General features: G+C 53.0%; 1 protein-coding gene across 1 annotated transcript in view; it reads right to left on the reverse strand.

Moving 5' to 3' along the window:
* Positions 1-566: 566 nt before the first annotated feature.
* The window catches only part of SH3BP4 (SH3 domain binding protein 4), a 33024-nt gene continuing 17044 nt past the window's right edge, over positions 567-16546 (reverse strand). The window contains exons 2-5 of the mRNA XM_041465782.1: positions 11743-11939; positions 7187-9537; positions 1412-1600; positions 567-1121 (exon numbers count right to left, since the gene is read on the reverse strand). Of these exons, the coding sequence (XP_041321716.1) occupies positions 897-1121; positions 1412-1600; positions 7187-9537; positions 11743-11860 (2883 nt within the window). The 5' untranslated portion in view covers positions 11861-11939 and the 3' untranslated portion in view covers positions 567-896. The remainder of the gene's footprint in view (positions 1122-1411; positions 1601-7186; positions 9538-11742; positions 11940-16546) is intronic.

The following is a 16546-nucleotide window of genomic DNA, read 5'->3' on the forward strand; positions in this document are numbered from 1 at the left end:
ATTTCCTCCCCCCTTCTGGCCTCTTCCCCAGAGCAGGAGCACCTGGGGACTTTGATCCTCCTGATCCATCTCCTGAGGTCTCTGGCTCAAACCTCCAGCTTCTTCCAGAGGTGTCCTGCACCACATCCAGGTGGGAAGAAGCTCCTCCTGGTTAAAAAATAGGAACAGGCAACTTCCTGGCCACAAACAAGAAAATCCACATCTGCAGAGACATGGAAATAACCCCAAAATCAACCAAAATGCTCACAGGGCCTGTGAACAAAATAAAATTAAAACAATTCAATAAATAAAAAACGTCTTTCATGGTGCAAGGTGCTGCTTGGGCTGAGCACATCCCAAATTTAGGGACAGCCCAAGTTCCTGTAGTGCTTTAGTCACATCTGGTAACCCAAAACCTGCCTGTAATGAGGGGAAAGGGCATTTACTGTGCTTCCTCTTAAAATATATATTTACAGGACTCATATTTGTCTCAAACCTCATCGTTTCAAAGCAGTTTCTACAAACTAAAACCAGCCACAGCTTCCCCCACCCCTCCCCAAAGTGGTCACAACTTCTACTGCTCGTTACAAAAATTAGATTTTTATTTGTAAATGCCTAGAAAACGCGATCTCTTTTGGGATCCCTCCCCACCCCTTGCCCTCTTGAAAGTTTGGGGTTTTTTTCAGTAAGAAATAGTTTAACTGGATGAAAAGCCATCCCCTTCCAGATGAATTCCCGTCAGGGTGGATATCTCCTGCTGATTTCCAGTCCTGGTGGAGAACTTGCAAACTTTGGCCTCTTCAAACCCAGGAGAGAGCAACCTCCACTTCTTCTCCTTAAAGTCAAAGGGAGAGCGGGGTGGGGGGAAAGCAGAGGAAAAAAAAATTCCCAGCCAAGGAGAAGTGGACAAGCACGGGCTAGATGGCAAAATCCTCGTGGTCCTGGGGGCTGAAGGCAGCTGCCCGCAGCATGTCCAAGGAGTTGACGAGGATCAGGGTGCCCGTGAGGTGCTTCCAGCGCTTGGTGATGGGGTTCTTCATCTTGTCCAGCCCCGTGTGCAGCTCCTGGATGACGTCCCTGTAGCTGTCGCCCATCTGGCTGCTCCAGGTCAGCAGGAAGTCGTACGCCGGCTTCCACATGGCCTGGGGAGAGGGGAGACAGGTGGAAGGGGATCAGAGCTCAGCTAGCACCCCAAAACAGGCACATTCCTGGGAAAACAGCCCCCCAGCACCCTCAGATCCCCACGCTCCTCCAAGGGCAGCGTGCTCTGGAGGAACCTCCAGACAAACATGGCATTGTTTGGGTTGGAAAGGCCTTTAAGACCGTGGGGCCCAACCATTAACCTGGTGGGGCTGCACTGCCGGCTCAAAGGCTGGACCCCAACACCCCGAAGGTGTTTTCCAGCCGAGAGAATTCCAGGATCTGCCCTCACCTCAGCGTCCACCGTGCCGCTCTTGTCGCGGTGCGGGGCCTCGTAGGCGTCCATCTGCTGCTTGGACACCTTGGCCAGCTTCTCGGCCAGCTCCCGCCAGCGCTGGGCCACCTCCACGGCCGTGGTCAGCAGCACAAAGTCCTGGATCAGCCTCACCACCAGCCCCTGGCAGTCCATCTTCAGCAGGGCCTGCGGGACACGGGGAAAAGCAAGCAGGGAGTCAAGGCCAGCATCGGTGGGTGGGTGGGTGACTTCCCCCCTGGAGCATCCCAAAAATCCTCCTGCCTCCTTTTTAGTGACAGCTGGGGAAATGAGGCCAGCAGGCTTGGTAAGAGAATAATCTCATTAATGGAGCCAAGTGCTGGACCCCTCTGGATGGGGTCTGCAGCCTCATTCCACAGGCAGCCCCTCCCGAGGTGTCCGGCCCCACCTTAAGCAGTTTAGAGCAAGGCAGGGGCTGAGGACAACAGATGCTTTTAATCAAGAGAACTAATCCAGACTCCACCCCAGAGCTGCAGGATCCTTCAGAGCAGTGGGCAAGGCACAGCCAGGATGTTCTGGGATGGGACCTGGACATCAGCCCTGTGCGGGGCTGGACTGGGGTGAGATCCAGGTGAAGACTCCAACACTACAGGACCATTACTCAGCCTGGGATGTTCTTCCTCTTCTCCTCCTCCTCTTCCTGCATCATTTAGTGTCCTAAAAGCTGAGATGTTCCACAAATGGTTTTGAAGTAGAAAGAGCAACTGCATCAGTCCAGGTTTTCTAGGTAGGAGCGACTTAGCCGGGCAAAAAAGGATGGAGTGGGGTTAGCTCCTGCCTTAAAGTGTCAAATCCCATTAAAATCCCCTCAGAGTGGAATGAAGCTGCAGGAGGGGAGAAGCCCCAGTGCAGCCCTGGAAAAGGAAGGGTTTAATGACAGTGTTCAGTTTCAGATGATGGGATCTGACTGCCAGGATCATCATCCCACTCCCCAGGGCTCCCCCAGCCTCTGGAGCACAACAGTCCCCTTGGGCAAATCCCACCCTGAACCTCAGGAGGGGCTCTGATGTTATTAAAAATGGAAATCAAGCCAACAGACCCCACCCACTCCTTCACAGCAGCACGGGGATGATTCTTATGGAAATCATAAGGATGAGGTGGTTCCCAAAGTGGCCAGAATCCCCTTTCTGCCCCTCTGGGTCCTGACACCCCCTCCCAACAGAGGGCTCTGGGCAAATCCAGGTTTGGCTCTGGGGCAAAAAAGGGTTAAATCCCCCCAGTGGAGACTGCAAGGGGACAGCTGGGGGAGGGAAGATGGGAACATCTGAAACCACTCCAGCCATTTGCAAAGCAAATGCGAGTTGATTTCCCCCTTAAAGCTGAGCTGGGTTCTAATCACAGCTGCAGCCCAGCACGTGCCTGCTCCTCCAAAGTGCTGACACCGGCTTCCTGTGGGAGCCAGGGAGGCCATAAACCCCCTTGTCCAACAAGCAAGGAAAATCCATCCAAAGGAGCCCTCGTTTCGTTTGGCAGAAAGGCAAAAAGGCACGCAGGAGCATTTAGATCACACACCCCTGCACCAGAACCGAACCACCTCCTTCCTACAGCCCAGAGAGCAGCTCCCCTCCGGATCCTCCACCCTCTCTGGGTCCTGCTCCCTCTCTGAATCCAGCACCCTCTCTGGATCCTCCACCCTCTCTGAATCCAGCACCCTCTCTGGATCCTCCACCCTCTCTGGATCCTCCACCCTCTCTGGATCCAGCTCCCTCTTTGGATCCAGCTTCCTCTCTGGATCCAGCACCCTCTCTGGATCCAGCTCCCCCTCTGGATCCTCCACCCTCTCTGGGTCCTGCTCCCCTTCTGGATCCTCCACCCTCTCTGGAACCAGCACCCTCTCTGAATCCAGCTCCCTCTCTGGATCCAGCTCCCCCTCTGGATCCTCCACCCTCTCTGGATCCAGCTCCCTCTCTGGATCCTCCACTTCTCCAGACCCAGCTCCCTCTCTGTAGGATCCTAAGGAAGGGGCAGACTGAACATGCCCAAACCTGTCTTTCCAGGCAGCTGGATCCCTATCCCATGCACAGCCTGGCCTTTAGGGGAGCAGGATGAAGAAGCTGCTCCGATCTCCTGCCCGAGGTCAGAGGCAGTGCCTGGAGCTGGGTTAAGAAGGATGGAGCTGCAGGAGATGGATTCCCTGCTCCTTCTGCTGCTCCAGGTGAACACCAAGACAGCAGCAAGGAAAACACCCGGGAGGGCACCTCGTCAAAGAACTGCAAAATCACTCAGGACAACGACTGGGAGAGATGGATGGGTCTGGGTAACTCTGAGACCTACTGCCCTGGCAGCCCCAGTGCCACGGCACAGGTGACAGGACATGGGACAGCACCAGAGCCATGTGGGGACGGCTGCAAGGCATCACAGACGCCGAGGTGGCAGCCAGAGGGGGAATATTACTGGAAACGGTGGCGAGACACTGGGATTAGCTCAGCAGACTTAATCCTCCAGTGGGATTATGCCACAATTTTTTCCATCCTCCTCCCTTGTGCCCTGGACAAGCCTCCCAGGATAGCTGGGTCCACTCACTGTGTCTCCATCCCTCATCAGCCAGGTGTGACCTGGGCTTTGCCAGAGCCCTTGGAAATATTTATTATTTACTATTTATTCCCCTGGGAGCAGCTGGGAACTGGCTCTGCCAGCCCAGCAAAGAGCAAAGAGGGTGTTTGATATTCAAATCCCAGTTCAAAGCAGAAACACCTCAACTTAAAAGGCATCCAGGGGAGGCTGAATTTACATCCCAGCTTTGAAATGCAGAATCCCATTTCCTAATGAAGGAAAGCAGCATTGTGGAAGAAAACAGCTCTCCCCTGGGACTTCCTCAAACACAGGGGATAAAGGCCCTGTGTCCCCAAGGAAACCAGGAGAGCCACGGGGTGAGAGGATGCTCCTGCACAGGCTCCTGGCTCATCATCCTCTCTAGGATACAGGTCAGGTTTTGACCCAAAGAAGTTGTTTCTGTACAAGTGCTCCCCAAAATAACCCTTGTTTGGGCATCAAACATCTCTACCACTGTTTTGGCTGTCACCACCTCCAAAACCATCTCACATATTTAAAATACACACTCTCAGCCTTAAATACTGATTTTTTGTCTTTTACCTCATGAAGTCTTGCACTGCCTCCATGGGGTAATTCCCATGGACATGATGCCCAGCTGGATCTCAGCACGATGAGGATGGTGAGGTCCCCCTGGCACTGGCTGCTCAGAGATGTGGCTTCACATCCCTGGAAGTGTCCCAGGCCAGGCTGAACGGGGCTTGGAGCACCCTGGGATAGTGGGAGGTGTCCCTGCCAATGGCAGGGGGTGGAAAGGGATGGGCTTTAGGGTCTCTTCTAACCTAAAGCCAGGGACACGCTGACCTGCAGGACTTTAGGACAGCTCCAGCCCCTCAGCAGCTCTCTCAGGCCTGCGCACACCAGGGACAAGCAGAAACTCTTGGCAGGAGCCAGGCAGCAGCACATGGATACCTGGATACCGGGAGTCAGAGCAAACAAAACAATGGGAGGGGGAAAAAAAAAATATCCCAAGCTCATCTCCTGTGTGACCTTTACAAGTAGCCTGGAGAAGAACAAGCTCAGAGTTTCCTCTGCACAGCTCCCTGCTGCCGTGCCAGGGGCCGTTCCCAGCAGACCCGTGTTTTTCCCAACAGCAGCGTCTGTTGGAAGGATGATAAATGAGAGTCTCTCCGACAGCCAGAGAGGGAGAAAAGCTGTGTCTCAGGGCAGGTCTTACCCCACAGGCCAGGCACTAGGGGCAACGAAATCTTCTTGAACCCATGCCCAGCTTTTTTATCCAAACCATCCATGTGCTCCCTGCTTCTGAGGGGCAGAGAGAAGGGAGGGAGGAGAGCTTTCCCTCTCTGCTGAGTAACTCCTGAGCCACATCCCCCCGAGTTACCTTCACACTCCAGCGCTAGTGCCTGATTAGAGAAGTAGTAATTAAAGGCAGGTTACTGATTAACCAGTCATCATGACCAGGTTTTTCCTTGCTTGGCTGCTGGTGCACGACTCTGCCACTGGCGTTTTGTGTACTCAACACTGATAAACCTGCTTCTACTTCTCCCTTCCCGGTCCTTTTGAGGAGAGACAACCAACTTTCAGCTGAAATGGCCACACTGGAGCTTAGTGCAGCTGGTTCCCCTTGCCAGAAAGCCAGTCCATTTGTTACAAATAAAATCAGATTTAAACACAATAAAATCCATTACTGCTCCATTGCCATCCCCCGAAACATCATTATTTTCTTCTTTCAACAGGCTCAATCTAATTTCTCCATAGGCTAAGGAGGATTTGACGGCAGCCAGGGCTTTTGGAAGCAGCATCATGTTCCACCGAGAAGGGAGCTCATCCTTTATCCGCAGGCTCAGCCTCACAGAGAGCAGGATTAGAGAAACAAGGAGAATAAAACCTGCCCTGGGACTCTGCTCTCCTGACAGCCACAGGGGAGCAGGATGTTTTCCTACAGCTCCCAGCCCTCCCTTGAGTCAGCAGCTCCCTGAGCCTTATCTTTCCCTTTGTCTCCCCGTGAGGATTTCTCCACGACCTACAGACTGCCTGGGAGCCCTGAAAACAATGGGGAGAGATAAAAGCAACACCTGGGGGGTTTGCAAACAGGCAAAGCAAACAGTCCTGGAAGCATCCAGCAAGAGCAGCACGGATTTCATCCCAACAATCATTGAGCCTGATGATTAAAGGAGCAAAGCCTCCCTTGGGGTAAACAGGGGGGCCCGAGGGAAGATTTTCCAATCCTGGATGAGGAAAGGGTCACTGATGGCCAGGAGAACCCTGCACCAGAAGCAGCGCTGGTGGCACGACCTGAAAGCTGAAAGTCAAAGCTGAAACGTCGCCCCACAGGCCCCAGAGTGGCACCCGGGCACAGGGAACTCTCCAGACAACATTTCCATGAATAACAACAGATTCCATAAGCTTCATAACACCTTCTACTCAATCCTTAAAATCCCCCCTTCTCCCTAAAAGGACTGTGGGAACTGAGCTCCTCCATTACATTTTGCCAAGCAAGGCTGCCGCTATTCCTTAATCCAATTGACATTTCAAACCATGCTCTTCTCCATAACTCAGTTATTCTGCTCCTGTGGGACACCACGGAACGGGAGAGAGCTGCAAATCTCTCCCAGACATTTTGCCCTGTATTTTCTTTGGCTCACTTCCTATGAAATGCTAGAAATTATTGTGGGGATGATATTTTGCGAGGGATTTACTTGCTAACGGCCTCCTAGAAATACTGGCAGGCAGAGCTCCTCCCAAATTCCTTCCAGGACATGGAGCAAGTCACACATTTCCATTTGTAATGTATTACACATTTCCATTTGTAATGTATAAAACATCCCAGCTCAGAGGTGCCACTCAAAAAAAAGGCTCCCCATCCCTGAAAGTGTTCCAGGCCAAGCTGGACAGGGCTTGGAGTGACCTGGGACAGTGGAAGGTGTCCCTGCCCGTGGCAGGGGTGGCACTGGATGAGCTTTGAGATTTCTTTGAACCCAAGCTATTGTGTGATTCTGGAATTCCAAGCACCTGAGTGCATCCCTGATTATAGCCATGATACCGCTAAACCAAGATCCCAGCCATCACAGGGCTGGACTCCCACCTGGCAGTGCCCAGCAGTCTTCAGAAGACCTTCAAGGTGCACTTCACTCTCTAAAGACTGAATTAAGAAACTGCCACCTCCCCTGTTCCTCTGCCGAGCCAGGAACTAAGCCCCCCTTCGCCAGGCCTCAGACTCACCGTCATCAGCTCCTTCTGGAAGGATTTCCTCTCCTTGTTCTCCACGCTGTTGCAGTCTTCCTTCAGCTTCTCCAGGACGGAGGCCACTCGCTCCGGCTCGCTGTCCATCTCCGCCCGGCAGAAGAAGGTGAGCGGCAAGTTCAGGTAGCCCAGGGCGTCGGCGAAGGAGCGCCAGCTGCTGAGGTTCTCCATCAGCAGAGTCCTCACCGAGGCGTAGATGTAGGTCAGGAACTTGCAGGGCCTCAGGATCTGCTCCAGCAGCAGGCTGGTGGTGAGATCCGGCCCGGAGAAGTAGCTGGGTTTGACCTTCCCAACCACCAGCACGTTTTTGGTGTGCACAAGGCCGACTTTCCCCTGGTAGTAGCCAATGTACCACTCCTTGGTCCACAGCTGGCCTTTCAACCTGATCTTCTCCTCACTGAGGAGGGCTATGACGTCTCCCTTCTTGTACTCCAGCAAATAGTGGTTCTTGCTCTGCCTCACCACCGTCTTCAGCAGCTTCCCATACTTCAGGCTCAATACCGGCCGGTCCTGAAAAACCGGATACTTGGCAGTGGCAGCCAGGGGGGAGAGGATGATCTTCCCCACCTCGTTCTTCTTCAGGAACCGCCTCTGCCCCGTGGGTTTGATGGCATTTTTCGGAGGCGGCTGGGGCGTCTGGACGCAGAATTGGGTCAGAATGGCATCCTGGTCATCCTTGACTTGTATCCTCAGCGTGAAGTCCGAGAGCTCGTTGGGGTCGTGGGACGCGATGGGGAAGATGAGGCGGCTGACCTTGCCCAGCTTCATCTGGAAGCCCCGGACAATCTTGGCTTGCTCGCTGGCCTTCACCTCGTAGTTGGTCATGTTGGAGAACATGCAGAGCTTGAGGTCCTGGGGCCGGGACAGGGCAAACTGGTGCTTCCCCCAGAGCTGGAGGGCGACGGGAGCCGGGCTGTGGGATTGCCTGGTGACCTCGTTGACCAGCAGGGTCTTGGGGGCGCACTCGTGGCCGAACATGGCCACCACGGTCTTGAAGGAAGGGTGGATGTGCTTGGGGCCGTAGACGCCCACCGTGATCTTCTTGCTGATGTAATCCCACACGGTGTAAGGGTAGAGGATGTTCTGGCCCTGCGCCACGGCCGCGATGTACATGCAGGGCTCCAGGTTCTCCAGCTGCACCTGGATGGTGTCCCCATAGGAATAGCTCAGCTGCATCGGCGTGTAGGGCCCCTCCTTCATGTCACTGCGCAGGCACTGCAGCCCCACCAGGCTCTTGCTCATCACGTCGTTCTTGACCTCCGCCGACACCTTCATCTCCAGGATGATGAAGGTCTTCACCTCCATGTTGCTGAGTTTGATCTGCAGGACGGGGCTGATGGTGCTGCACTTGTCGCTGTTCAGCTCCAGCGGCGGGTCCAGCATGGCCTTCATGGAGATCTGCTGCGTCTCCCCGGGGCACACGTGGCCCTCGGGCACGTGGATGCTGATGTTGGTGTCCGGCAGCTGGACGGCCCCGCCGGAGCTGTCCAGCTTGCACACAATGTTGGTCTCCACCGGTTGCGTCTGACCCCAGCCAGGATTTTGGCCAAGCAAATCCAAGTCATGGCAAGACCGAGCCAGCTTCCTGTGGTTCAGCCATGCTGTCCTAAAATCCTCCCTACTCTGGAACTGCTCAGGGGTGGGAGACTTCAAACCGCTGAAGAAACCCGACGACGCCGGCGCGTCCGACTTGGCCTGGAGGACAGACAGCTCGGACAAGCTGTAGGAGCGTTTACTTCGGAAGAAGGGGTTGTCCCTTCTCACGGGCTGCTCCACATCCAGCCTGTTTGTGGAGGGAAACTCATCAAAAAGGTTCCCCAGGCTGCTGTTGGGGAGAGTCGCCATGGGAGCCGCCGTGTCAAAGAGCAACAAATCCATGGCCACGCTGGAGTCGGACTCTTTGTCCGAACCCGGGGCTGCTTGCAAATTCCCATTCAGGAACGGGTTGGTCTGCACTCCATTCAGGAAGGGGTTGTTGTGGTAGGATTTGGCAGAGTTTCTCTTCACATCAGTCCATTCCCCGAGCAGGTCCAACTCCTTGACGCCCTCGTCAGGGCTCTCCAGCAGGTTGTCGATGACCCCGCTGTCGGTGAGGGAGGAGTTGCGGTGGTTGACGGGCTGCACGTAGGAGGATGGGATGTAGCCCATCTCCGTGGTGTTGTGGGCGTACCACCACTCCCCTCCCGACGTGTCCAGCACGTACAGGTGGTCCCCCTTGGAGAACTTCAAGGTGGTGAAATTTGTAGGGCAGTAATCCTTAATTGCTACGACTTCCTTCGCGTTCCCGAAGGACGTGGGGTTGTCCACCAGCAAGGCACTGGGAGAAGGCACTGCAGGGGCAAGGAGGAGACAGCACTGTGAGAGATGCTCAGCAGAGTCACCACTGACTTGGAACCCTTTATTCCAGCTCACCATTCCATGCTTTTTTGAGTGATTAAGGTAGTTTTGGGATCACTGAATCATTAAAGCTGGAAAAGGCCTCCAAGGCCATCGAGTTCAACCATTAACCCAGCACTGCCAGGTCCACCACTAAGCCACGTCCCCAAATGCCCCATCTATGTGTTTCCTGAACATTTGCAGGTCCACTAATTCCCTGGGCAACCTCTCAAGCCTGCAGGTATTTTTCTCCATAAAATTTCTGGTATAGTCACACCTCTCTTCCCTTGGGTTTATCCAAACCCAAGATAACTCTCCCTACAGGCTAAAAGCCCTCTTGCTCTGCTGTAACTCCTCTCCTGCATGTGTGAAACATGCCCAGAGAAGCTGTGGCTGCCCCTGAATCCCTGGAAGTGTTCCAGGCCAGGTTGGATGGGGCTTGGAGTAACCTGGGCTAGCGGAAGGCGTCCCTGCTTTCAGGTCCCTCCCAAATCAAACCATTCTGTGGTCCTGAAGGTTACCCAGTTTGAACCCTCACAGAATCCCACACCTCCCTCCCACACTGCTGTTCTGGTCCTGGCAGCATCTCCAACCTCCCCTGCAGAAGTGCCACTTCTGCACTGTTTTCTGCCAGGGGATCCCAATTTACACCCAGGCTGGGATGAGCATACAGTGCCGCCTTATTTATTGGCTTTGCTCTCATTTTCAGGACGTGTTTCTGTAAAAAGCACTAAAAACAACCTGCAGATGATGTTCCATCAATGGTTAAATGTGTGCTGTCTCCCTAGAGAGTCTGAAGAAAACAAGGAAAGCTGGATTTTAACCAACAGGGAGCTGCAAGGGAACTGGGACAGCACCTGCTTCAACAGGCTCGAGAGCTCTCTGGGAGGAAAAGGGAGTTTAGAAAACACAGGAAGCCCTTAAAATCCCAGAGACAAAGGGATGGGAGCTCAGGCTGCACATCCCTGCAGTCTCCACTCAGCACTTCTCGCCCACAAGGCAAGGAAAGATACAGCTGAGCAAAGAGAGGCATTTAAACATAGCCTGGGGGGTTGAGTATTGGAAGGAGAAGAGTTTTGTACACATCCTGAACACTCATCTGCCAGCAGGCAAAGGTGTGGGGACATTCATCCAGTGGAAAACTGCACAGAAACTCTAAATTGGAATTCTTTTGGCAGCCTGCTAGGTTGGAAGCTGCTGTTAACTCAGTCATCCTACAGGATGGAGCATTTTTGGTGTCAGATCAGACAGGCAAGTGGCTGTTCCCTTGTCCCTCCAGCTGGGCATGCAGGGGTTAACAGGGATGTGCTGAAAACCCTTGGAGAAGAGGAGCAGTTCCTAGTTTTGCATTAAAACCCATCTAATTTGCAGCAAGTGTTTGATGTTCAGGTGCTACACCTGCAAAAACAATCTCCTTTGTGCGTGTTTACTTTCAAGGCCCTCAGCGCTCTCCAGCTTTTCCCTGGGATGCTCTCCTGCCAGGGGAGCAGCAATTCCCCTCCCACCTGACCACAGCTTTTATGCTGGGTAACACAGCATAAAAGGAAAACACAGCAGGAAAAAAAAAAAGCAATAAAAGGTGAAAAAAAAAAAAAATAAAGGATTATTGGAGGAGCAACCTGCAGGCTCCTGTCACTGTCATATTTTCTGGAAAAATCCCTTCGCCAGGATTTCTCTCCTAGGAAGCTGAGAAGCCTCAGAGAAAAATGAAAACAGTAATTATCTGATTTGCCTCTCCGGTGTTTTGCTGCTTTGGAATGTGGTTTGGACATTGTTTACCAACAGGTGCATGTTTCATCGGTTTCATGTGAATTGTTTTGACTCAATGACCAACCACGGCCAGATTGTGTCGGGACTCTGGAAGGGCTCACGAGTTTTCATTATTATCTTGGAGCCTTCTGTCTGTATCCTTTCTCTCTTCTTTAGTACAGTTTAGTACAGCATTCTTTAATATAATAACACAAAATAATAAATTAGCCTTCTAAGAACACCATGTCAGATTTCATCATTTCCTCCCTTCCACGGGGGACCCTGAAAATACCACAGGCTCTCAGCGCTGGGGAGAGGGAAACACCTTTGTCACCGCCTTGCTGGCATCACTGAGCCCTGCCAGGGGGTGGGCACGGCCTGCAATGAGGAGGGGGGCGATGCCCAGGCACCTTTGACGTCGCAGAGCGTGGTTTCAGCAAAGCCCTCGCCCAGGTCGATGAGCGTGCCCTCGGACTTGCACCGCGGGAGCCCTCCCGAGTTGGCCGCCCGGATCCTCTGCGCTGCCATCTCCGCTCCCGCCGGGCACTACATGGCCATGGCCCCTCTGCCAGCGATGGGGACCCCGCTGTCACCTCAGGGAACCAACCTGGGGGAGAGAGACAAAGGCCAGGGTGTTAGAAAGACTCCGGGTGCCCCCATGGCAGCCAGACACTGATCCTGCGGTGCCTGTCCTGCTCTCCTTAAACCGTCACGGAACACAACCTGGATGCTCCCAGGGACCACAGTGCTGCCTACAAACCCCTGGGGAGCAAGGGCAGCCTGGTCCTGCATGATGCTGGACACAACCCCAACGAAGCAGCCCTCTGGCCTTTAGGAGTTTTTTGGGAATATGCTGCTCCCAGGACTGTAAATTGGTCCTTCTCCCCATTTCCCAAGCATATGCAGGTTGCTGTAACACAATTATAAAACTACCAAGCACCAGGCTGCTGTGGGAGCAGGGAAGACCCACAGGACCCGGCTTTTTCCCTGTTCAAATGGATCACATCCCTCTCTCCCACTGAAGCATCTCCTAGGATGGGGACTGGCTCTTCCCGCTTGCTCTCTGTGTCACTCCTCTCACTTAGCCAACCAGGCAGAGCAACATCCCTTCCTGCAGTGAATACAATAAAAATAAAGGAAAAAATAAGCAAAAATAAATTTTTCCCTCTTTTTTTTTTCCCAGAAGCACTTGCAGAAACACTTCCAGAACCCCTGTGGAAGAGCAGCTGCATCACTGGAGCTGAGAAGAAAAGGAGCCCGTTCCCACAGGACACTCCGACCACCAACGTTGTGGCTGATGCAAGCACGGGCAAGAGCTCCCCTGATGTCACCCGTGTCCTCTGGAGCTGGGACAGTGGCCAGATGAGCCAGGACAAGCATGGAAGGCTGAAGGCATGGCTGGAGCACAGCCTGAGCCATGAGTTGCTACTCCAGGCTTGCACCGGGGAGCAGGAATGCTGTCCGGTGTACTTGGGATCATCCTGGAAATTCTGGATTCAGCCCCTGCCTCCTGCTCCTTCAGAGCTGCCACAAAACTCCAGCAGTTCTTAACCACAGAAGTTTTAATTAAAAGTTATATCCAAATCCCCTGTTTTACAAAGGGATTTTCATCCACTCCTAATGCTGTTCTTCCTTTCTCCCCCTCCCATGCAATTTTTTTTCTTTTCCTCTCTCTGCTTGAAAATGAAATCCAACAGAAAATAACAGCCAGACCCAAATTCCTTAGGTGGGAATACAGAGCTGATGTCTCCTCCGGCACTGTGAGGGGGAGCAGCAAGTCCTGAAGGATTTGGTGCCCTTTTCTGGAATGCAGCAAGAGGAAATTTGCAGGGGAGAGCCTGAGCAGGAGATACTCCAGCCTGCTTGAAATGCTTCCCAAGCCATCCCCAGGGCTGGTATGCCAGGAATGTGGCTGGCTGGAAGGGATGCAGCCAGAAAAGGGAAGGGAGAACCTGTGTGCAAACATTTCCCCTTGGAGGAGAGCCTCCCCTCCTGTCGGGTCCTGCTGGGAGCAGTCCAAGGGGAAAGGGCTTGGCAGGGAATAAACACAGGGAAACCAGGCTTTGAGTCAAGGCTGAGCTTATCAGAGCTCAGGGACAGGTAAGAGAGGGGACCTGGAGCTGCTGCCAGGGGCAGGACAAAGGAATAACCAGGAATAAGCAGGAATATCCTCCAGCAGGAAGCAAGGAAGGGAGGGAGGATGCTGCCCTTGACTGGCATTGTTCACCATCCACCCAGTTCCACCCATCAATGCCATTTGGGATTGCAGCTTTTCTAGGTGGTGTGGAAAGACCCCACACACCAGTGCCTCCCTCTAGAGACCCCACACCTCATCAATTTTTCTGATTCTTGTACACAATGTTGTTAAAAATAAAATAAAATAAAATAAAATAAAATAAAATAAAATAAAATAAAATAAAATAAAACAAAACAAAACCACTGTGGCATCCCGAAATCCCCCCCTGCTTGGGCAGCACTGCACAAAGTAGGAAAAAAACCAAGTGTAAGCCATGAATATGTTTTGAAACACCTGTCTGCTGGTCCAGCATCAAATGAATTTTATATTAATTACAGCAGCTACAGCCCTGACAGCTCTCACTGACGTATCCACAAACCTGGAATTTGCAGGAATGCTTCCCTTCCACCTCTGTTTATATAAGGAGATGGGAAGCTTCCTGCTAAAGGTCTCTGACAGATGTGGCTGTGTGGAGAAACAGCTGGAAAAATCCCCTCTGCATGGAAGCCTGAGGCCTCAAAAAGCAGTGGGAATCTACACACAAATGAGGGAGAATGGAAAGGTATTTCCTCTCCTGACAGCAGCATCCTGAATCTGTCTGTCCCTCCTGGATGCAGGGATGCACACACACACTGAAGGATGGGGGCCAGGCCCCCCACGGCTGGGTTTGGGATGGGAGCCCTGTTTTTGGAGCTGGGGATGGACCCAAAATGCTCCTGAATGCAGAGATAACCCGCAAAGCCTCAAATCCAGGCTGTGTGAGGATAAAAGGGATATGTGGGGGGAAACAAAGGGTGGAAGGGGCAAGATTTGTTTAGAAATCACCGAGACAATGGTCTGCAAACTCCTCTGAAAGCACTTTAAATTTAGCCTGGGGTTAAATATAGATCAGGGAAAAACCCAGCCCCATCTGTTTACCCAAAGCCACAAACAGCATCCCAAATGAATGGTGGGGGGAAGGAAACCAGTGGGCGACCAGAGCACACCCTGACAGCGCCAGCAGCTCCTCAAAGGCACCCACACCTGCTTTTCACGCTGGTTTTTCCCTCCCACGAGGGACAGGGAATGCTGCAGGGTCAAATCCAGCCCTCCGAGCCAGGGGGACCTGCTGCCTGCTCCCCCCATCCCAACGAATCCAGCTGCCTGCATCAGGGCCCCACAGAGGTTACGTTTTTCTCTCCCAAATCCTAAGCAGGCTTTGCTGGGAGCTGGAGAAAGCTTTAGGGAAGCCCTGGTGAGCAGATTTTCACGGGTGCATCCTCACAGCTTCCTGGCAAGGATGGTGCTGCCCCTGGATTTAACCTTCCCTGGGGAGCCTGGGCAGTGCCCACCACCCTCTGGGGGAAAAACCTTTTCCTAAAATCCAACACAGCTCCAGCTGCTCCCTCAGCTCCCCCCAGGCACCGAGCAGCAGCAGGTCTGGGGCTGGTGACAGAGTCACATCTACTAAAATAAAAAACCCCACTTACTAAAACTTCACTAAAAACGAAACCAAATCTTTCCTGCAGCACTTGAACACGCAGCCGCAACACTTCCTGGTGTGCAGTGGCATGGAAAAGGTTAAAACCAAAAATTTTGGTACAACTTATCCCAGAAATGCAGCTGGGAGCCCAGGGGAGCCTCCTGAGACCTCCTGGCACAGGCAGAGCCACGTCCTGCCCAGCTCCAGCCATCATTCCTGATGGGATTATGGGATGGACCCACCTCTGGCTGGACACTGAGCTACCAAAGACACACCACGGGCACCCAGGGAAAAGCTATTTGGGAAAAAGACCGAACCCACGTCCTGGAGCCAAGAAATGCAATAATAAAACCACGGGAACACCCAGAAGTGCACATCCCGAGGCTGGGAAGCAGGATCTGCTGCTGGCCAAGGGCAGGTCCTCTCCAACAAGCACTGCTGGGGTGCAGGTGGGAGAGGACCCCTCCAGGAGCCTCCAGGAGGGGAAATCCCTGGCTGCCAGGAATTTGGGCTGATAAGAGCCAGGAGGGCTGGCGGGGCCGGGCGGTACCAAGCACCGCCAGGGCTGGAGATGGAGCCAGCTCCTTCCAGGGGCTGCCAGCAGCAAAGGGAGCAGCGCACATCCCCGTCCATCCCACATTCCCAGCCCTCCCTCTTGGGATGGAGCTGCAGGGTCCATCCCACCAGGACATGTCCATGTCTGTGGGAAGCACAAGGAACAGGATCCACTGAGACACAAGGCTGGTCAACTCTGTCATAACTACCACCCTGCACCCCTGTTTTCCCTGGAAAATCCATTGAAAGCCTCTCAAGACTGTGGTGCAAGCTCAAGGGAAATCTTCCACCCTACCCTTGGCCACAAAATGAAAATTGGAGGAAAAAAAAAAAAAAAAGAAGGAGCTTCCAATCAATCCCTCAGCATCCTCTCCCCACAGCAGAGCCAAGATCAACCCCAGGCTCTTGATGCTTTATGGCTTTTTATTTGCTTTTTCTTTCTCCAAAGTCAAGTTTCTCTGGCTCTCCTACAAACATAGAAGGGTTTTTGGAGGTTTCTTTTAAAAACAGTCGGCTTTGCTTGGATATGAACAAATTTAAACTTTTTCTAGGGAGGAATTCATGTTCCAGAGCCACAGCGCTCCCCACAACACTTGTCCCACACAACGAATTTACTGCAAATATTGCTTTTATCAATCACAAAACCCCAAGTAACTTAAATCCATGGAAGTAAATGCAGAAAAGACCCCTCCACACCCTGGGGACACCCCAGCCTGAGGGAGCTGCTCAGGGAGTGCCAGATAACACCAACCCACTGCAAGGGGCACTGGCCTATGAAAGAAGCTGTAAAAAGCCCCAGAGTGACCGAAACTTCCAAACTTTAGCAAACAATCTGATTTAGGAACTCGGTTTTGCCCTGTGAATTCTTCACCTTCAAGATCTCCCTCATGGCTGCGACACAACACAACACTGGCCCTTGCTCCACACGCTTCCCCCCGGTGGAAAAGGATCCCACCACCTG

The sequence above is a fragment of the Pyrgilauda ruficollis genome, unplaced genomic scaffold, assembly GCF_017590135.1.
Source record: "Pyrgilauda ruficollis isolate IOZ18807 unplaced genomic scaffold, ASM1759013v1 scaffold191, whole genome shotgun sequence".
NCBI lineage: Eukaryota > Metazoa > Chordata > Aves > Passeriformes > Passeridae > Pyrgilauda > Pyrgilauda ruficollis.